At 40.2% G+C, this 22044-nt stretch overlaps 3 protein-coding genes across 4 annotated transcripts; 2 read left to right on the top strand and 1 right to left on the bottom strand.

The window, feature by feature from the left end:
* Nucleotides 1-1660: 1660 nt before the first annotated feature.
* On the top strand, nucleotides 1661-2611 carry LOC145898173 (testis-specific serine/threonine-protein kinase 3-like). The gene has a single exon (XM_082986605.1). The coding sequence runs from the start codon at nucleotides 1661-1663 to the stop codon at nucleotides 2609-2611; it is 951 nt and encodes a 316-aa protein (XP_082842731.1).
* A 474-nt stretch (nucleotides 2612-3085) lies between these two features.
* LOC145898929 (tRNA methyltransferase 10 homolog A-like) lies at nucleotides 3086-6629 on the bottom strand. 2 transcript variants are annotated; one of them, XM_082987602.1, is made up of 6 exons: nucleotides 6484-6629; nucleotides 6315-6426; nucleotides 5961-6189; nucleotides 5522-5731; nucleotides 3848-3953; nucleotides 3086-3477 (listed from the first exon to the last, which is right to left on the bottom strand). In XM_082987602.1, exons 1-6 carry the CDS (start codon nucleotides 6575-6577, stop codon nucleotides 3326-3328), a joined length of 903 nt encoding a protein of 300 aa, XP_082843728.1. In that variant the 5' UTR covers nucleotides 6578-6629; the 3' UTR covers nucleotides 3086-3325. The 2 variants fall into 2 exon arrangements, with proteins under 2 accessions (XP_082843728.1, XP_082843729.1); XM_082987603.1 differs by having other exon boundaries at nucleotides 6311-6426; nucleotides 6484-6620.
* Nucleotides 6630-7243: 614 nt separating this feature from the next.
* LOC145899607 (fatty acid synthase-like) lies at nucleotides 7244-21225 on the top strand. Its single transcript, XM_082988466.1, has 36 exons — nucleotides 7244-7399; nucleotides 8030-8182; nucleotides 8289-8462; nucleotides 8647-8854; nucleotides 9073-9206; nucleotides 9263-9360; nucleotides 9746-9953; nucleotides 10041-10247; nucleotides 10314-10478; nucleotides 10678-10865; nucleotides 11168-11357; nucleotides 11853-12082; nucleotides 12325-12528; nucleotides 12797-13079; nucleotides 13199-13384; nucleotides 13838-14077; nucleotides 14220-14400; nucleotides 14591-14943; nucleotides 15084-15257; nucleotides 15331-15525; nucleotides 15585-15757; nucleotides 15832-15999; nucleotides 16054-16166; nucleotides 16336-16480; nucleotides 16543-16874; nucleotides 17306-17604; nucleotides 17762-17884; nucleotides 17959-18115; nucleotides 18176-18283; nucleotides 18615-18736; nucleotides 18831-19071; nucleotides 19234-19495; nucleotides 19570-19710; nucleotides 19972-20565; nucleotides 20623-20810; nucleotides 20939-21225. Exons 1-36 carry the CDS (start codon nucleotides 7273-7275, stop codon nucleotides 21195-21197), a joined length of 7323 nt encoding a protein of 2440 aa, XP_082844592.1. The 5' UTR covers nucleotides 7244-7272; the 3' UTR covers nucleotides 21198-21225.
* Nucleotides 21226-22044: the final 819 nt, after the last annotated feature.

Raw genomic sequence — 22044 nt, 5'->3', positions numbered from 1 at the left:
TGCAAAACATAATTAACTTTATGTGAGTTTCAAACAAGCCCACACTTACATACATATAATAGATATGACAATTTTCACCAATTGATGTTATGTAAGATTAATATAGCACTATTTGCAGTGCATTTTATGCAAAATAATGACATTGTTTTGTGAATGTTATATACTTGTTTAAGTCGTATCTTTAAGCTAATCAGTTTTCGGATATTAACCTACTTGACCTGAGGTCCTAATAAATAACTTCTGTCACAACATTTCACAAATCATGCCCTTAAAAACATGGATACGTAAATAAAACTATTACCTGGAGACTACAGAAGACGATTTCTCTAATCTGTATTTATTACAAACTTTACATCATGCATATATACATGCCTTATTACCTATTATTTGCCATTAAATTGTTGCATAACACCATTTGTATCACATAAATGTAACATTGCACGTGTATATAATAACTGAAGTGCTAAAATGGAACAAAATAATTCCAATTTTATTTAACCTTGCACTTGTACATTACTAAAAAACACAGAAAAACAGTGATATGCATCAATGTCATCACAGTCCACTTTTTATTTTATTATTGTTTGCTGCATACCATACATCTATTTTCATATTTATAAATCGAATAGGCCACACAAACAAATAAGAACTGAAATATTTGATTACCCTCGTATGTCTATTATTCCACGGAAATATAAGAAGAAACAGGGCAAAATCTTAGTTACCTATTTTACATTTCACATACAAACTAATATCACAACCTTATTCACTTTCAATTCAAATGTAACAGTCACATTCATGTGTATTAAAAACTATCACGAAATAGGTTTGATACATGACAGATATTAGGTATTTATATGAACATGTTGATTGCAACCCAAGTTAGTTGCCAGTCTTAACACTCTTTCAGCAGCAACAACAAGTCGATTTTTATGTTCATAACAGTTGAGATATTGACAAAAATAAAGCAACATGACTATAATTTGCTACAGTTTGACTAGGCCCATACTGACTTTTGGACTTTAACGTACATTTTTCCACGAAGGCTTCTGTTTTTATAAACTTCAGTGACACATACTCCTAGTTCAGTTTTTTTAATATTGCCTTTAAATCTTGAGTAAAAAAGTTTCTCGGCTGTCAGCACTAATAAATTGTGTACATATATTATTTTTTTGACTATGTCATAACAAAATTTAAATAAGGCTACTTCATTTAACCCACATTCTTGTCAGGCGGAGAAAGAGGCAAAAAAGGAAATCTGTCTGGTCGTTTTTCGACAGACCGCGGCGTTTCAGCGGTAATACGGCGAAAACGAAAGCAGTAACAGAGCAAATCAATCAAGTACACGGAAGCCAAAGAATCAACAGTATTTAGCCTAATCTAAGCGAATACTTTTTGTCGTGCACCTACAAAACAACTGTATTTGTACTGTACATATGTGGCCTAAGCCCACACACGACAATCTGATACTGCCCTGCGATTCAAGTTTTGTCAACAATGACGTAGCCACCTCGTCGCCACTAAAAGAAAAATGGTATCCGCAATATAAATACGATTGTGTCAAAACAGTGGACTATGTTACGTCAGGGGTTTACTTTACTTAATTTTGATCCTGCATTTGAAATTACTTTCAGAATGCCCCTGCGGCGATATGCGTTAAATGGGAAGATTAAATAACTCCCTTGTCAAAGTAAACGATGAAATTTTACTAGAGAAGGGATATAAAGTTGCAGGAACCCTCGGCGAAGGAAGTTATTCAAAAGTAAAGTGTGCAACATGGACCAAGCCGGGGACACACGGTTCGTTGTCAGTGGCCATAAAAATAATTAACAAAACCACCGCCCCAACCGACTTTTTAGAGAAGTTTTGGCCTCGTGAACTTGAGTTGATGAAAACTGTAAATCATGAAAACATTATCAAAATGCATGAAGCTTTTTGCGAAGGAAACAAAATATACATGACTTTGGAAAAAGCCGCGCACGGTGATCTCCTTGAGTATGTTAAGTTGAAAGGTCCCCTCAGCGAATTCGAATCACATAAGATTTTTAAGGAAATCTGCGTAGGCGTAAAATACCTCCATGACCAGTCGATCATTCACCGCGACTTGAAATGCGAAAACATTCTTTTGTCAAGTGACAACGTTGCAAAAATAGCCGACTTCGGTTTTGCACGCCACCTGAACTCCCAAGATCGTAGTCAAACTTTTTGCGGCAGTGCGGCCTACGCGGCTCCGGAAATTCTTCGTGGTGTTCCCTACCTTGGACCAGTGGCGGACGTGTGGAGCATGGGTGTAATTCTGTTTATCATGTCATGCTGCGTCATGCCTTTCCGCGATACCAGCATTCGCAGACTCGTACGAGATCAAAAATCCACTATAACATTTCCCAAGCCTGATGGTCTAACACCGCTGTACAGACGCCTGGTTTCGAGAATTCTCTGCTACGACCTCAATAAACGTTACAACCTAAACGACATAATCAACGATAAGTGGATGACCTCTTCGCAAAAGTCTCAACTATCGACTTCGGTCAGCGCCACAGACTCCGGGATCGGAAGCGACAGATCGAGTTCGTCGGGTTCCCAAACTATTGGAAGCGAAACGTCAAGTTGATTACATTTCGTTGCAATACAAAGTTGAAATGTTAGTTGCTTGTTATATGGTCGACTAGATTTTGAATATTTTTTTTGCAACTTAAGAGAACACCACAAAGAGAGGAATTACCCGCAATCAGTACCTCGTTTACCGCAAAGGTGAGTCTTCAGACAAAAACTGAAGGGGGGGGGGGGGGAGCAGGATATTTTGTTCAGAATGCAGAGATGAATACTGACAATGGATATTTTGTAAATTCATTTAAAGGCAACGCATATTTTGAAAATGGAAACGCCAGTTTCGCAGTGCATCAAATTGCTGTCTTCGTCGCCTTGCAGCAATATTTCCGCTCATTCTAATTTTCATGTGGAATACTCGTACCTACATGACCATCATATAATTGTATCACACCTGTATTACACAATCAAATTATTCCGAACTGCATTGATAAACAGAGTTTATTGAAGTCCAATTGCCGTAACTATAACCACTTAAAAAACCTGGCGTTTAAAAATACACTTCTCCCGCCAACTTTAGCCTATAAAGCCACCAAAACCCCCAAACCGCATCTGGCGAAGAAGCAAGCACTTATGTTTTCCTGTAGATCATCAATTGTCAAGATATGAACTGTTTCCGCTTTACATCGGTTTATCTCTTCGACGCATTAGAAACATGCGTTCGCACAAGTGGTGTTTACCAGCCTTGCTATAGTAGAGCCATTATGACAAAGATCCATCATATATCAGTGTTCACCGACGTGTTAGTCTCTTCCGCTTTAAATCCACTCGTGGTTTGTCCTGCTGGGTTAAATTTTTTTGCTGGCATTATCTTTAAAATGGCGTCTTTCCAATTTCCCGTTTCCAGAAAGGCGAGAAGTATCTCGAACACTGTGACGGAAACCAACAAAAAAATTAAAGCAGCAAAAATAATAACCAAATTTTGGTACTTATTCATGATACGCAACATGATTTACGAGTTAATACTTCTACAATAAGTTGCTATTGTGTCCGGGATTGTGTAAGGTAAGGTTGAAAAGTGTCTGAATGTTCGGGAATTGTATATATTTACACATTACAATACCGATTTTCATTTAACAAGGCATTTGAAGCGCTGTGGTCAGTAAAAAAAGGTTCATTTAACTTCTGACGGCGTTTGAAAGGATGCCTGCCCCTGATATTGACCTGCTAAATATGTCTTTAATGAACTTCTATGTATTGCTGCTTAATATAGTAGAATATTGAGCAGTCGGCAGCATACCGTGGTTAACTGTGAGCACTTTTCTTGTCTTGATGTCGACGTTTTCTTCGAGAGGCAACCGAGCCGTGGCTATTTCATTTTTTTCCGCAAGTCTGTGACAGAGGCCCTGAAACAGACCTGCTGGTTAAAAATATGGGATGTATGGAATTAAAAAAGTGCTCTACCGCCCTCGCAACGCCGTCTAACAGTAGTTATTACCGCCACTAGGGCGCCAACAAGCAGCATATTACAACATAAGAAAACAAGTTATGACTATAGATGGCGGGTGATTTGCAGCATTGGTCAAGTGCCCGACCCATGTACCAAGAAGAAAACCGGGATTCGTGAAAAAATGTAGAGATAATAACTATTTCGCACTGTACGGTTTATGCCAATGTTTCCCAACCGGTGCATGGTACCGGACAGCATGCCGGATGGTACGCAAACATCTCGTGGTTACAGGTTAAGTCCGTGTTTCATAATTTACAGTGCTCATAACATATAGGTTATTTCATTCGCAAGGTTTACGTGTCGCTTGCATACCAGCGGCTAAAATGTTTCAGGCATACGTCTCCCAACAAATTTGTTAAGCGCTATATCGTCGAAATATCTTGTAGCAGGAGTTTCTGTTTTGGTAATCTACAGTACTTATGGTCTAGAATATATTAGTAATCAAAAAACGATGAAATGTGAGTTTATTTTTGTCCAAGGAAAGATAATCTATTATTTTAAACACAAATAAAAACTATTTTGCATGCAGTGGCCTCTTTGCACATTTGTAATACGTACTTGCAATGCCTTTAACAACTAAACTAATTGGCTTTACGTCATTGCAACAATGTGATTACTGAAAAAAGGCATTGCGTCCTTGGATTTAACGAAAAGTAGCAATTGTTTCGTAACTAATTGGCTTTGCGCCATTGCAACAATGTGATTACTGAAAAAAGGCATTGCGTCCTTGGATTTAACGAAAAGTAGCACTTGTTTCGTAACAAAGCAACCCGAATTCAAAGAAACGACGGCAAGGTATCGCAGGGGTCACCGACACCACCTGAACCTCTTATTTGAAATAACCGACGGCACAATGGCGCAGATTACTTCAAGGTTTCGGACATATGTTTGACAATTAGATAATTATAATTAAAGCGGTTATTATGGCCAATGTGATAAAGAAATATTCTGTCACTAAAAGCAGAAATTACTTTGCGGTGCATTTCCTACATTACCCATCGTGCTTGGCCGATCCAGACGACCTGTATTTTGCTAATACCCCTGCAACAAACATTCCCCACAACGTTAGCAGAGGTTTTTATCATAAAAAATGTAAATCGGCTGGTGTAAAGCAAAAAAATGCACATCGGGCATTAAATTAAACTGTGCTGTTGCAATTATATTATTCGATTTGGTCAAAATCAATCATATGATCGAAGTACTTTCAATGGAACTTGGTAGTACCCGACAACGTTTCGTTATAGGTGACCACATAAAGCTTGGGAAACACAGGTATATGCGATAAAAGTGTCAATGTAAAAAGGCTGACCACCCCAAGAGGGTTAAATACAATTTGTATAACTTTACATTGCACACACAATACTCCTGACAAAACAAAAAAAAAAGAAAAAAAGATTTAAATTGCCTAATTGGATAGTAACTACAGTACCTTCTCATATTGCAAGGGAAAATGTGTATGTTTACCTTTTCATGATTGTGGTCCACCAGACCTCCAATGGCATACACCACACCTGGTTTAACCTCATCAAGCACATTGTCCGATTCTGCTGTTAGGTATGTGATTTTCTCTTTTGAAAAGACTTCCAGCAGGCTTTTATCAAAATGAACATCCCAGTTTTTGTAGGATGGATCAAGACTCGCATTCAACCTTTCATCCAAGCCACAAATATGATACTAAACAACAAATGCAATCATGCATCTTTCAACCCTGGTTACATATTAGTGATGTTTTGTGGCACTGAATTGTGTTGTAACCTGATGTTTGGCAGTTAATCACAGTATTTATTTATACACTTGCAATGATGTTGCCTAACTTATACAATAAAACGCAAGTTGCAGCTGTTATTGTTAATATTTCAAAATAGTAAGCTTAGGTTAAAGGTCATTGGCAATCATATGTTACCTGGACTGATTTGCTTGACCTTCTATTTTCCTTATAACACCATGCTATTTGTTTAGCCAGTTTCTTGATATCTTTGTTGTGCATTAGTTTGTTGAAACTTAGATCAATGGCAATATGACAGTGCTCATCGAAATTTTCAGTTGTGGTGATTGTTTCAAATTTTGGTCGCTTTCTTCCTTCAGCAGCATTTCTCTCCTTGTATTTGATTTTTCTCTTTTTTCGCTCTTCCCTAATGAATGACAGTGGTTATTCCACTGGAATTGGATGTTGATTAGTTAATAGTTACATCAGAGAGTGTATAATTTTTGGGATTATATGACCACAGTTACAACTAAAATTACTGAACTTACATACTTTCTGGAATCAGAAGTTTCGAGCCATTTAATTTGCTTTTTGATTTTCTTCTTCTGGTTTTTTGAAACATTTTCATCATTTAGAAGTTGTTGTAACTCAGTAATTCCCATGCCTGCAATGAAAATACAATAATAATTTCATGAAAATATGCATGCATTTTTGTGCTCACTTCGATAACTGTGCTGATCAGCACTGATTACATCATTTGAGGCAAGATCATTTCCATTGTCTTCAAGTTTTATTACAGCTGTTGATTCAGCCATTGCGAACTTGTGCACAAACAAAAAATATCAAGGACCTTTTGACCAATTATTGGCTATGCTTTAAAATAATAAAATTGTGTTATAATAGGTGTTCTCAGTCAATGTATATTTGGTAGACTATCCCATTTTACAATTTAAACATGGCCCGAATCACGTAGCACTGTTTGTTTTAACAAACATTTACCAACAAACAGATGGTACGATTTAAAATAAAACATGCCCCTGAAACCATTTCCGCTATTCATTATCTTGGGACCTTGCTGTGGGAAGCAAAATTTATCGGTTCTTCCTGATGAAAACGCAATGGCACTTGTTCATTCTTCACACACATGTAATGTTACAAAGTGGTGATTTTTTCTGAAAACCGGTTGGTATGGAAAAGTGAGAAACAACCCTTTCGTAATACCGTGCCTCGATCCAGCCATGATACCACGTCAAGCCACACTCAGCCCATGTTCTCGAAAACGCACGTGAAAAAAGCTTTAGTTGACCTAGAGTAAACCCGCCGGCATCTGGGAAATTGTCCGATAGTAACCCCAGTAGTTATGGCCGGTCTCTGCCTGATAATGGTGTCATGTCGTTGTATATAACCGAGGGATTTGGTCACTACAGAACATTTTACCGTTTTTGTCGATTTGCTCACATCGTTTTATGCGTCTAGGTGGTAACAGTTCATAGATATAGGCGATTTGAACATGAAAGACTTATCAATATGCGGCGTCGCCGGCCGGTTTTCTGAATCAGCGAATGCAGAGGAGTTCTGGAAAAACTTGCTGGCGGGCAACGACATGGTCACTGAGGATGATCGAAGATGGAAACCAGGTATAAAAGTATTCGGCAATCCGTTTTAAAGAAAGAAACATTTCGATTACCATTTTGTATTTACTACATATTTGAACATAGTCTTAGCATTCGCCAGTAAGGAAATTACATACCTATATAATTCTATACTTGTCTTAATTTGTTCCAAGGACTAATTGTGATTGTAATAAACTGAGAGTCGCATTCAAGAAACTTTGTGGTTGGAACAAAGCTCACATTTCTGTGTTTCAATGTGAAAATGCTATTTATTCATGTGAACACGGGGAAAAAACTGTTCATTTCGATTCAACAATTGCGTTTGTTTATTCATAGACCATTTAACAATGCAGTTTTTAGTTGTATATCGTTTAAAAAAACAGCGGTAGTTGCAATTTGTAGAACCCAAGAGTTTGCCTACATTATAGTGACCTGGAAATCACGTAATTTCCTGCAATGCACAATTTTATAAACTGCATAAGCTTAGGGTTTAAGGTAAATATAAACCAAAAAATGACCAAAAACGCAGCAAATAGCTTTAATAAGATAGAATATCAAGACAAAACTTTGTTGAATAACTGCTGTTTGATGCTGTATAAAGTATAAACTCCCTGTTGTAGACATACAGATCGTAACCCTGCAAATAATGCTCAGGTTTATGGGGGTTACCCACGCGCAATGGCAAGTTGAAGGAGCTGGATAAATTCGATGCTGCCTTTTTCGAGGTTCACCCTAAGCAAGCAAATAACATGGATCCACAGCTCCGAATGCTTCTTGAGGTTTCCTTCGAAGCTATAGTGGACGCAGGTATTACATAAAAAAATGCCAAACTTGCATGTGTATCTCGGGTTTTTACATATCTGTTCGATTGAACTCAGGGCCTAAACAAACCCACAATGACGCACGTTTTCAGGTTTAAACCCAAATAAACTTGCCGGAACTCGAACCGGTGTGTGGATAGGCGTCAGCGGATCCGAGACCAGGGAGGTTTTGTCGGCCGACCCAGACACAACAGAAGGTTACGCCATGACCGGTTGCCAGAGCTCCATGTTTGCAAACCGGATCAGTTTCTTCTATGATCTAAAAGGTGTGGCAAATTTAAGATGTTTTTTTCACTAGACGATATACGTCACTTTTTATCGTATACGTCAAACGTCTGGAAACATTTATACACAGCAGTTATCTCGAGATTACGTACATTGTGCTAAATATTCTGCTCAGTGTACACAAGCTATATTTGCAAATTTCTTATAACCGTTGATTTAAAACAGGCCCAAGCATGTCGGTTGACACCGCGTGTTCGTCCAGCCTTCTTGCCTTGCAAATGGCCTGTCAATCAATCGATGACGGGCATTGTGACGCAGCACTTGTGGGCGGCGCCAATTTGATTTTGAAGCCGCAGACCTCGCTTCAGTTTCAACGTCTCAATATGCTCTCAATCGATGGCGCTTGCAAGTCGTTTGATTCCAAAGGAAACGGGTACTTAGTGGACATATTTCATTGATACATCTGATTAAAGTTCATGGAAATATTAGCGATCACGTTTTAAAGCCAGGCGTGGCAAATGTATTGGGCTAATGCTTGACTCACAGTCACATGGTGTCCAAATTATGACTTAAACAAATTAGATCAATTATGCAACATCAGTTTCTGAATGAGCCACTTCAAAGCAATATTACGTACATTTTTATGCCTAGCTATGTGCGGTCGGAAGCAATAGCAATGGTGTACATTAGCAAAAAGGGAGCAGCTCCTTGGACGTATTGTGACGTCATCAATGCCAAAACCAATACGGATGGTCGAAAAAAGGAAGGAGTTACCTTTCCGTCAGGTACGCTTATGCTTGTGTTTCTCATTGTGCTAAAAATTGACAACAGTGCATTTCAGGACATCAACAAAGTGTCTTATTGCGAGACACGTACTTGGAATGTGGTATTAACCCTGCGGATGTAGATTATGTTGAAGCTCATGGGACCGGAACTAAGGTGTATATTGCCTCTCTGTTATAATGTAATAGATTTATTTTGGTTTACAATTATTGCAATACAGTATAAATTAGGTTGCAAGAAATGGATTTAATGATGTAAACTACACTATCGAATGCCTGTATATTTCCTGTAAACAAAATTAATAGCAGCAAATTATTTTTCTGAAAAGTAAAGCCAATGCTGAAAGTCTGCTGGTAAGCATGCAGACGGAGTAAGGTTGGTTAGTACTAACGATAAACGCAGAAAAGCGTTAAAAACGTTTGCTTCTATCGTCTCCTTGCTTATCAGCAGTTTTTAGCTATGACTTTCGTTTTTATAAAAACAAAATAGATTTGGATAATTGGCAAGCATGCGCAATATTCAAACTTTGCCCATACGTCAGGCGGGGGATCCCCAAGAGCTAAACGCTATCGACGAGGTCATGACCCAGGGAAGGCAATCGCCATTGTTGATAGGTTCGGTGAAGTCAAACATGGGTCACAGTGAACCGGCCAGTGGGTTATGTGCTGTTGTCAAGTGCGCCGTTGCGATGCGCATGAAGGTGCTTCCCCCAAACCTTCACTTCGAAGAGCCAAACCCTTCTATTAAAGGTTAGTGTTTCCAATTAAAGTACAAGAAGGATGCATTTAATTTTAAGGTTGTTCGTAGTGTTTTGTACAGTTTTTCTTTTACAACAGGCCTACAAAAGAGTTTGAAAGTGGTGACCGAAGCCACACCTCTTCCGGATAAAGCTGTCATTGGAATCAACTCGTTCGGCTTTGGTGGAAGCAACGTCCACGTGATTTTGCGCTCTGCTGTTCAACCGTGTCCCACCTATGAAACTCAACTGGTAAATCTACCTATTCTGCATTTGGCAACAGCTCGAACAGAACAGGGAATACAAGGTAAACGAGCCAAATTTCCATGTTAAAAAGCGGTTATGGTTTACCCATCTCTGTATTTGATGGTAGACAAGATGGGTGTCCTTAGTAACATGACGTCATCGTGCCGAGTGCCGACTGACATTTCCCCGACATTTCATCCTTATCGCGGTTACGTCATCAATGCCGCGGCGGGGTCGGCGACGTCACACGAACAAGTCTCGGGTAGCAAGGACGTTTGGTTCATTTGCTCAGGTAACGTATATGTGTTGTGGAAACAGACGATAAATTCTGAAACCTATTGAAATCGTAATACGCAGAAAAATTTTCAAAATTTTACCTCAGCACCAAAGAATGTAGTATCATTTAAAAGCATGAAAGATCTTGCATTTAAAAAGCAAATATCCACAAATATAGGTCTTTTATGTTCTTGCCTTTTCTCCACATTTCACAGGAATGGGAAGCCAATGGAAGGGGATGGGAAAAGATCTACTGAACTTTCCAGTTTTCTCCAAATCGATCGAACTATGCAGCGAAGCTCTTGAAGCTTATAAGCTGGACGTGCGCCACCTTCTTCTGACCGCTGACGAAACGACTTACGATGACCCTGTTCTTACTTTTGTTGGCATCGCTGCAACGCAGGTGAATCTTACGTTTTAGATTAGTTACAACAAGGAAATACCACTCAACACAATTCTACATATTACCCCGTAAAAATCAATGATCAATGTTATGAAAGGCGAAGAGCTTGTTTTGGAAATGAAATTATACCTGATCTTTTCTAGCTTTAAAGCTTTTCTAGGATAAGTTGAATGACGACACATTTATATTCACAATGAATATGCCTAAAATAATATTCTTCAAATATAATGTTCTGTTGCTGCCAGGCATATTGTAATTCATAGTCTGCTCTTCTGGCACAATAAAAACGTAATATTCTTCAGGTTGCACTAATTGATGTTTTGAAGTCTGTGGGTATCTTCCCATCTGGGATAATCGGTCACTCTGTGGGGGAACTTGCGTGTAGTTACGCGGACGGCTGCCTCAGCCTGGAACAAACCGTGCAAGCTGCCTATCTGAGAGGAAGATGCATCAAGGAAGCGCATCTTCCTCCAGGAGCAATGGCTGCCATTGGTAAAAACTCATCTTTTTGTGCTTTTACAATTGTTTTAAAGCCCAGCCGTGCATTCATTTCAGTCGCAAAAGTAGAATAACGCAGAAATAGGTTTATACACTTTTATTTTTTTCGTCTGTTTGTTTCAAGTTTTTACGACATATATATTTCGCTTGTCTGTACAGGCATCATCAGTATCGCTAAAAAACTTTTGTAAGGTATTTTTACATTTGCATTACTGTTGGTTAACCCCGTTGTTGTGTTGTTTTTTAGCGATACTGATAATGCCTGCACAGACAGGCGAAATACATATGTCGTAAAAACTTGAAACAGACAGACGGCTTAGGATTATTTATCATTTTCTGCATTGATCCGTTACTGAGTCTCTGTCAACCATAAGGACTACACAGGCGATTCATAGAAATCAAACTCTCATATACAGTATACGACATAAAAAGGACAATGCATCAATAATTTCTTACCACATCTTACACAAAAAAAAACTTTTTTGAAAGGACTTACGTGGGATGAATGCCTCGCTCAGTGTCCACCAGGAGTGGCTCCAGCGTGCCACAACTCGCACGATTCTGTAACAATCAGTGGTGACAAGGACGCTGTTGCTGACTTCGTCAAGTCTCTGCAGGAAAAGAAAGTGTTTGCTAAGATGGTGAAGACGGGAGGAGTTGCTTTCCATTCGTCTTGCATGTGCGAAGTTTATCCCAAGTTTATATCGGAACTGAAAAAGGTGGGTTATGGAAAGCGCAGTGGAACCAACAGACATATGGTTTCATAATCATGCCAGTAAATATATACACATGGCTTCTAAAGTTTAATATAAGTTTTAACCAATTATGACTGAAAATGATTTAAATTATGTTGTTTTTTGCGGTATTTCTTTGTATAACCCTTCATAACCTTCAGTGAACATACCAACTTCATAACGATTGTAAATAAGATAATATTAAAGCCATGCCGTTTGTCCCATAGATTATACCAGAACCTAAACCGCGATCAAGGAAATGGATTTCAACATCAGTCACGCAAAATTCATCGGACGATCCCATGTCACAAGATTGTTCGGCGGAATACCACGCCAACAACCTCTGTAACCCGGTCATGTTTCATGACGCCATCAGCCGGGTTCCAGATGACGTCATTGCTGTTGAAGTGGCTCCTCATGGTCTCATGCAGGTAATATTTCTTAACTCTATTATCGAATTATGCAGAAACTTTCTGGATAACTCTGTGTGAGGTACTTTCAGACGTACACCCTCCTTTTGGCTTTGCAAAGACACTGAACAAACAACTTTACCAAATTGACGTTATTTCGTGAAATTTTACCTAATAATGCCGAATAACCAATCCAAGAAAATTGTGAATATCGTGATTATTTATGTTTTTATCTTCTTGACTCACAGCTTGTCAATGGCCCCTCTTTATTTATTCCGTTGTTTTACAGGCGATACTTAAGCGCTCTTTACCGCCAACGTGTGCTCACGTCTGTCTCGCCGATCGAAAGGAATCGAACGGCGTCGTGACGTTGTACAAGGCGCTTGGAAAACTTCACTGCTGCGGCGTTGACTTGGACACACATACGTTACCTAATTTATCCCAATCACGTGACGTGTTTGCTGGGGGTCACGTGGACTGGAATCACGAACAGTCGTGGTTTGTTCCCACCTTAGAAAATTATCTGACGTCACACTCGGGCGGACAAATGCTAAATGACGTCATAAAAATAGGTATGTTGGATTTTGTTTGTGATTTAATGTCCATCACGACGCTTAACGAATATAATATTTAATTAGGTTTACAAACACCAAATCCTCGATTAATGAGACATCATAATCCTATTGTTCAGACACAGACGCGAAAGATTCGTATCTCTGCGGTCACGTCATTGATGGACGAGCTCTTCTGCCTGCAACGGCTCACCTGGTGTTTGCATGGCAGACGTTGGCCAAAAACCTCCAACTCTCTTTGAAAAGTTTACCTGTCCGATTTACCGACGTATCAATTCATCGAGCCACCATATTACCTGAATCAGGTTCGCAACAACATTTATGATACTCAACATTTTTTTGGTGTAAAAGCCGAATGCGAAATCTCACGTTTTCAAGAAGTCGCATAAAAAACGCACAGGATATCGAAAACAAACCTTGAAGAGAAAAAACAAACCCCAAATACGCACTGAAATTATACAAAGCAATTTGGATATAAAAGTTTGAATAGCAATTTTCGGCTCTTAGTGTTTATGTCAAATATGGTATAAGTTTCGGTTTGGCTTTCTTTGGTCCCAAATTTCCTGGCTGCATATCCATGTACATCTTTTCCAAATAAGTTTGACATTGTGTTGTTTACGACCAACAATAGAGAAAGCATGATGAGTTTTATTCGGTCAAGCCATGAAATAAAACGAAGTTACCCATGTATTTTATACTCTACGTTTTAGATGAACTTAACACAATGTTTTTACCGAATATGTTTGGTGTTCATGTAGGAAAACTGGAGTTGCTCGTGCAACTTGTGCCCGCATCCAACGAGTTCCGCATCTCTGAAGCTGGGAAACTGGCCGCTTCCGGGAAGATCGCGATGTGCCAGGATGAAATCAAATCGTGTCCAGATGTGGTTGAGAACGGGAAGAAACTGCTGAGGAAAAATGAGATTTACCGCAAATTAAGATTATCCGGGTACCAATACAAAGGGGATTTCCAGGCGCTACAGGAGGCCGAACATTCAGGTGTCACATCATTGTGAAATGCCTTTTTCAGGCCTACCATTTTCGTTAGGCTTGGAACAAGTTACCTTCACTAAAAAATCATGTCCCATCGAAAAGTTTCTATAGAAGGCTCTACGAATATATAATTGTGTAAATTTTGCAGGTTTACGTGGCTCGATCCGATTCGATGGCAACTACGTCACTTTTCTCGACGCCGCTCTCCAATTGAGCATTCTGCAGTCAGATGAAAATACACTGAAGTTACCAACTCGTATTCGAGACCTCAAAATCCGACCAATTGCGAACGATGAAGTGCGTGTGGATTTGCCCACAGAAGTAAACACGTAAGCAGTAAAGGTTCTTGACTTGTTTTCGTAAACATCAACATTCGAGCGTTAAAGTGGTATATACATACCGCAATCATCTCCATTATCAAGTATTTACCCACTTAGTCGTTTCAGTCGATTATCGAAAGGAGTCGCATTCAATCAAAACCACATACAATTTTTCTTTATCCTTACATTCCTGTTTTAGGTTCCTGGCGAAAACTGTGGTCAGCGGCCATGTTGAGATAGCAGGACTCCATGTGACCAGCGCTCCACGGCGTGGTCAGTTGGTCCAACCCCTTCTTCAGAAGCAGGTGTTTGTTCCCAACTTCCAAAGCGACATATCCAACGGTGACGAGGATGTCATGCTTTACAAGTCAGTCACGTGGAGCTTCTTGACTCACAACAGCTCCAAATTGTTTGATCAGAAGCTTTCCAATATGATCTTTGACAATGGAACAAACCGGGGTCACCGTGACGTCGACCTAGATGCTTTTTTGGAGAAAAATCCAACTTCGTATTTTCTTCGTTTGCTTAAAGACTTGTCTGATGATAAAAAAGGTAAAAAATCTGCTTTATCTTTGTAAATGACCTTTGTATTTACGCAAAAAATGACGTGATTTGGAAAACCAATCGTTGTCTCTGTCTTGCTTATTTTTGGAACAAATTACAAGGTGCATTATTTTATGCAATGTGCTTAGAAAAAGGCGAGCTTCTGCCTACATACATCCCACTCTTCACATCTGATCTGTTGCTCAACTACTGCCTAGCTGTCCCGGATATTTTCACGTCACTTGTTGACCTCGTGCATGAAAATGTCGGTGATACTTTGAAAATCGCCGCGTTTACCAAAGTATTATCCGGAGTCAAGCAAGGTTTGTAACATTCATATAAGAACTAATTTGTCAATTGTGTGATTTATTTTTCAACGACATTTTCTGGCCTCAGACTTCTTGCGTCAAATTAAGATGCATTTCGATGCTGTTCCAAACCTGGAGGTGGATGTTACTCATGTCACTCCCCACGGTAGTCATGACGACGGAAATAATGAGGTCGTTGCCTGGAACCTTGCCTCAAACACGCCCCCTCCGACTCAGATGAGCCAACAGAACCTATTCACCCTAAACAATCCATTTTCTGATGGTAAAGCTACATGGTTTGGGGGTACTTTTATATGTTTGTAATACAAGTTTTTGAAATAGGATTGGAACAGGCGGAAAAGGTTTTCACGAACTTGGCTGCTTGCGTCAATTCAAACAATGGTTTTGTTTTATTTCACCAAAATATCAGCGGAAATCCGTTTCATTCGGTACTGGACGAGATCATAAAAATGACCGATCCTTCACACACAATGTTTTACCCAAGCAAAGGACAGGTAACGTACAATCGAAACCTTACATCACTCCACCAACTGTTGGAGGATATTATTCAAGTACTTTTTCTCCACAGGTTGATTCTGTTTTGTTGTCCGCCAACTTGGAGACGGTTGCGAGAAAAACAGATCACGCATTTGGGAGTGATTTGGTGTTATGTCGTCATAGACGCAAGGCGGAGTTGTTGCCAAATGAGTTGATTGAATCTTCTGTGGGGAATTTTGAATGGGTGGAACGTTTAAAGGTAATATTTCAGCGTCTGACGTCTTACGCAAATGTTCCAAACTATTGTGTTCAGAAATTCGTCGCGACTGGGACTGGGTCTGTGTGGATAAAAAGTGAAACGAACGAAAGTGGCGTGACTGGATTGATTCATTGTTTGCGCAAGGAACCACAGGGTCGAAATGTCAGGTAATAATATAAGGCACCATACTTCGGTATACGCGATGGATCAATAAAACTAGTTCCAGGGGCACCCCTTTGAAATTAATTTTTGAATGCTTACTGGTGCTTGGAATTCCTAACTAAACCAATCCAAATAGATCGTTATGTATGATCCACAATTGAATTTTATTGTAAGGTGCATCGTTAACGCCAGTCTCGACACCGATACACCGTTGCCTACCGATATTGATGAAGTTATTCGACGAGACTTATCAGTCAATGTGTATCGCGATGGACAATGGGGCACTTTTCGACACGTCGCCTTGACAAAAACCCAAAAGGTAAACCGGAAGATACTTCTATTCTGTCCCAAAGGGTCGTTTCTCAATTCCAATATCTGTAGGTGAAAACGTCGCGGGGTTACGTGAGGGCATTAACCAAGGGTGACCTCGCCAGTCTGCAGTGGGTGGCCCGGAGTGAATCAGGGTTACGTGCCGGTGACGAATGTCGCGTCGCGTATTCGGCGTTGAACTTTCGTGACGTCATGCTGGCCTCGGGAAAACTGCAAGCGGACGCTATACCGGGGAACCACCGTCATCTATCGACACTACTCGGACTTGAGTTCAGTGGTTACAGTGAGTTGGGAGAAAGAATTATGGGAATGGTTCCGGCCGAGGGGCTTGCAACGCACGTTCATGTTGATCGAAAGTTTATTTGGAAAGTGCCCGAAAACTGGTAATTTAGTTTGAACTTCCTGTGCTTTATATTACTGAACATTATTGGTTAGTTTTAAGAAAATACATGCAATGAAAGGAATCCTACCAACCAAGAGGATTGCCTTGTTTAATATAAAAAAGCAACCAAGAATTCAACTCCTTATAGAAATTGACTGCCTAAAGTAAATGTGATTAAAATAAGTTGGATTTTATATGTTGTAATTTTACCCTTGCTCATTCTGTCGTCAGTGTCGTTTTATTTCCATGCTTGCCCTCGTATATGGCAGCCTTCTCAATAGACTGCAAACCAGATCACAGAAACTATTTATTGGAAGGGGGCAAATTAAGTTATAAATTTTGTTTACTCAATGTTCTTTCGGGTCTTCCACCACACACCACCAATGCAGGAACAAATCGACAAACAAGTTATACTTCACTTCTTACATTCAGGTCGTTGAGTGAAGCCGCGACTGTACCTGTAGTTTACGCCACTGCCTATTATGCGCTGGTGGTGCGCGGCCGACTTCGAAGAGGAAACGCTGTGCTCATCCACAGTGGTGCAGGAGGGGTTGGTCAAGCGGCCATTGCCATCGCGCTCAGTCATGCGTGTCGGGTTTTTACCACCGTTTCCACGCAACACAAGCGGGACTATTTGATGGCACGTTTTTCCGACCTCGACGAAACGAGCTTCGCTAACTCGCGCGACACCACATTTGAAGATCACGTGATGAAGCAGACCAATGGGAGAGGTAAAAAATGATTAAAAAAGAAAAAAAAGGAATCTAATTTGCGGATCCTTGTATCTGCAAAAGCAACATAAAAATGAAAAATAGTGCAAATCATATGGTGTCAAAAGTGCCACGTGCAAACAGATGTTATATGTTTTGAGTATTTTTTAAAACGAAGGAGTCGACCTGGTTCTCAACAGCCTTTCTGAAGAGAAACTCGAGGCAAGTTTAAGGTGCGTCGCCAAACACGGATCTTTCCTGGAAATCGGAAAGTTCGACCTTGCGCAGAATTCGAAACTGGGTAAGCGCAACAGACAAACCCACCAGTAGATTAACACATGTATTTAACATTTAACGTACCTTTCACTTACATAGGAATGTCCGTATTTTTGAGAAACATATCCTTCCACGGCATCCTCCTCGATTCTCTATTTGACGGCGACTCGCCTGATTGGATGGAAACCGCTCGTCACGTGACTGAGGGGATTCAAAGCGGCGTGGTTCGACCGCTGGAAACGACCGTGTTTCAAAGGTACAACGATTCTCGTTACTATTTGCGAAAATGGTGGAATAACCAATTTTATGCACACAGAACGGAGGTAGAGTCGGCGTTTCGTTTTATGGCGCAGGGGAAACACATCGGAAAAGTTCTGATTCAAGTTGAAAGTCAAACAACTTCCCCCCTGCCATGCATTACCAGGTAAGTCATATAACTTCGGTTCGTTGTTGTAATAACCCCCCAGTGTTATGTTGCTTTATCCAGGGGCATATCCAATATAGCACTATACCTAAATTCTCGGGGAATTTTTGTATTGAGTATTATTGCGCAAATATAAATTATATTGCATACAAGAAAATACAAATAATGGAAAAAAACTATTTTTGACGTTATGTATAGACTATTGACTTAACTTAACTTGGTTCATCATTACTGAGCTAAGTTTAATAAAAAGTGGTTGTTTTTTGCAACTACTAACACACAAACTACATAACGGCCTTCACGTTTTTTTTATAATATCCATCGTTCACAGAACGTCCTGCGATCCCGAACTCACGTACATTGTGTCTGGTGGTCTTGGAGGTTTCGGGTTAGAGTTGTGCAACTGGTTGATCGAGCGAGGAGCAAGACGCGTCACCGTCACCTCCAGATCTGGTAGCAATTAAATTTCAAAATATGCCTTTTTTGTGTATACGTCTATGTATTTTGTTCTGACTATAAACTAATTTGGTTCCGTTCCTATTTGTAGGAATCAAAACTGCCTACCAACAACAGTACGTCGCAAGGTGGCGCGCACAAGGTGTTGACGTCACAGTCAGTCGTTGTGACGTCGCCACTGTTGAGGGCACGGCACAGTTGTTGGATTCGAATGTTGGTGGAATATTTCATCTGGCAATGGTTCTCAGTGACGCTCTGCTACAGAACCAAACCAAAGATTCCTTTGAATCTGTATGCAGACCGAAATGCGATGGTGTGGTGAATTTGGACAGGTTGGTTAAAATCTTTTTGCTTTGAAATTGGATTAGAATAACAAAATACACGCTATTTTTATGTGCAACCTGCCCATCAAGTATTTGTGTTTTCTTGGCTTGTAAAATGTGTTTTCTTGTTTATAGTTCCACTATTCCAAATACAACACGCCTTTTTTGCAGGCAATCAAGAACCAAATGCAAAAACCTGCGATGGTTCGTCGTCTTTTCCTCCGTGGTGAGTGGAAGAGGAAATGCCGGACAAACCAACTACGGCCTTGCAAACTCTTATATGGAGCGGGTTTGCGAACAACGGCAACACGATGGTTTTCCAGCACTGGCCATTCAGTGGGGAGCCATAGGTGACGTTGGCGTTGCCGTAGAAACCATAGGAAGCGATGTGATTGGCGGAACCGTTTTACAATCTATGGCCTCGTGCTTAAACGTAAGGGTGGTTTAAATTTTGTAGTGGTTTAAGAGACTTTGTAACAACGCCGTCACATATTTTTACAAATTAAGACTATGGATCAGTTTTTGTGTCAAAACGATGACGTTGTGGTATCAAGTCTTGTGCCTGCACCAAAGCAGAACAAATCAGAGAAAGATGAAGGGGGCTGTACATCGCTTGTGAGTGCTGTGGCAAATATTATTGGAATTCAGGTAACGACTTGCAAGCTGAAAACTTCAGAACCATCAAATAAACACATTTAAACAGTTATTCACCTCATAGACCTGTGTTCTACGTTTTGTTGGCAGGCTGGATTGTTAGAGCAAACCTTTGGAAAATAAAATTTATTATATCCAAATTCACAATTTTATATTGCTTTACTTCAGCTAATTAGACCCCTGTTGTGTAGTTTAAAGTGTGATATATCTTGTCTCGAATGTCACAAATGCATGCTGTGTGTTTTGCAAACGCAGGACACCAGCAAGATCGACAAGACGAGCACTTTTTCAAGCCTTGGCCTCGATTCCCTCATGGCAATCGAAATTGCTCAAAAAATGGAGCGTGATTTCTGCATTGCTATGGGAACGGATGACGTGCAGCAGCTGACGTTTGCAAAGCTCGAGGCCCTCGCAAGCCAAGAGTCCAGCGAAAAACCGCCCCTTGCACCTCAAGCAAATTCAATCTCGTATGCCATTGAGGATTTCATGATTAACAAAACCACCCCGACTATTTTGCATCTCAACGATGTTGCCTACGACGAAGCTACTTCTGTTGTATTTGTCCATCCTATCACTGGATCGTCGTCTGTTTTTCGTGACGTCACGTCTCGGTTACGTGTGCCGGCAATCGGTATTAACTGTTCCTTTGACGTACCGTTGACGTCAGTAAGCGACATGGCCCATTTCTACGTGGCTTCCATGCCAACCCAAAGGAGCTACAGATTAGTTGGATATTCGTTTGGCGCTTGTGTTGCCCTCGAGATGGCGCTGGAGATCGTAAAGAATGGCGCTGACGTCAAGCTGATGCTTGTCGATGGTTCTCATTCTTTTGTGTCAGAAAGAACGAAGGTAACATAAAAAAATATCACGCATTATCTGCAAGGTTTTGTAATAACCATTTTTTAGGCATACGAAAACGTGATCGAAGACGAATCGAATCAGGAGACTGCGATAATGGCTTCTTTCGTACACGACATCTCTCCTAATGTCGATTACCAAGGTGTTGTCCTTGGGCTTGCGACTGCTGATTCATATGACAGCAAAGTTGACGTAGTGGCAAAAGTGTTAAAGGGCACTTACCCACAAATCGAAAGGTAAATATTTTCACAGAAAATGAACCCAGTGAATAAAAACTACCGTTACTGCAATCCTAAGGCATTGAACTGGATTTTCGATTATTCTATGTAACCAAGCTCACATGTTACATACTTTGTGTTTCTAGCAATACTGAATTCACTGATACAGTACGTCGATTTGAAAAGCGTATTAGAATAGCCCACAGTCACGTGATGAAGGGCCGTTACCCGGGCGACGTCATTCTTGTCAAGCAGAAGCAAGCGGCATCACCTGACTATGGTCTCAGTGACGTGTGTGACGGTCGGGTGCGTGTCGAAGAACTGGATTCAGATCACAGAAGCATCTTGTACGGTCAACACGCACAACGCATCGCTAATCTCGTTTCGACAATGGCACAGTCATAGTTATGTTATTAAGCTTGACTTAGTCACAACCACGAATTTTATCGTTATATCTTGAATTGTTTGTACATTGTGACGTGTTAAATACATGCACAAGAAAATAAATATGTTAGTGAGAATTTGTAAGAAGGTCTTGCTTATATGTAAAGGAAGAGCGAATAGTCCTTTGAAAAAAATTCGCTTATATTTTTTTTGTCATTACGCATTTCCTGACCCGATCACCAACCTCGATGTAAAGAAACGCTCCAAAGTCTCAAAAAACAGATCCTGTTTTAGCAAAAAAAGTGCAAAAAGAAGTCGCTAAAAATAAAACAATTCTTGTCTGTACTCTATTCCGGTAAGAATTCAACGGCCAGTGTGTACGAAAACACCATGATTTATTTGTTTTACCTTTAACCCTGGTAAAACCTCTTTTTTACCGGTAGTGGTGCCACAAAAAACAGAAAACATATAAACGACACGAACTACAGATGTCCACTAGATGGATACATGAGTGATATTTGCAAAAGTGAAAGCAGAAAACAAGAGCATGTCGACGCCCATAAGCTGGTGACAGTACAAGTAATTTTACCTAAGACTATGACACTATCGGCCAACTTAACATGCGCAAGTTACGAGCACGATAATAAGCTACATGTTTGTTAATTACGTACGCGTACATGAGTTTGGCTTATGACACGGTTGGCCATGAAATGTATCCTATTAAGGTGTATGTACACTAATAGCGAACGTGCTGCTCAATAACGAGCGCGTACCTTATTTTCCACATGATGTCGCTCTTATTCGGATTTTGACCATGTTGGACAGGCTTTAAATAACGTGCACGTTCGTTCATAAGGTACACGCACGT

The sequence above is a fragment of the Ascidia mentula genome, chromosome 4, assembly GCF_947561715.1.
Source record: "Ascidia mentula chromosome 4, kaAscMent1.1, whole genome shotgun sequence".
In the NCBI taxonomy this organism is placed as follows: domain Eukaryota; kingdom Metazoa; phylum Chordata; class Ascidiacea; order Phlebobranchia; family Ascidiidae; genus Ascidia; species Ascidia mentula.
The sequence above is the reverse complement of the archived record's forward strand: the minus strand, read 5'-3'. Positions and strand labels throughout refer to the sequence as shown.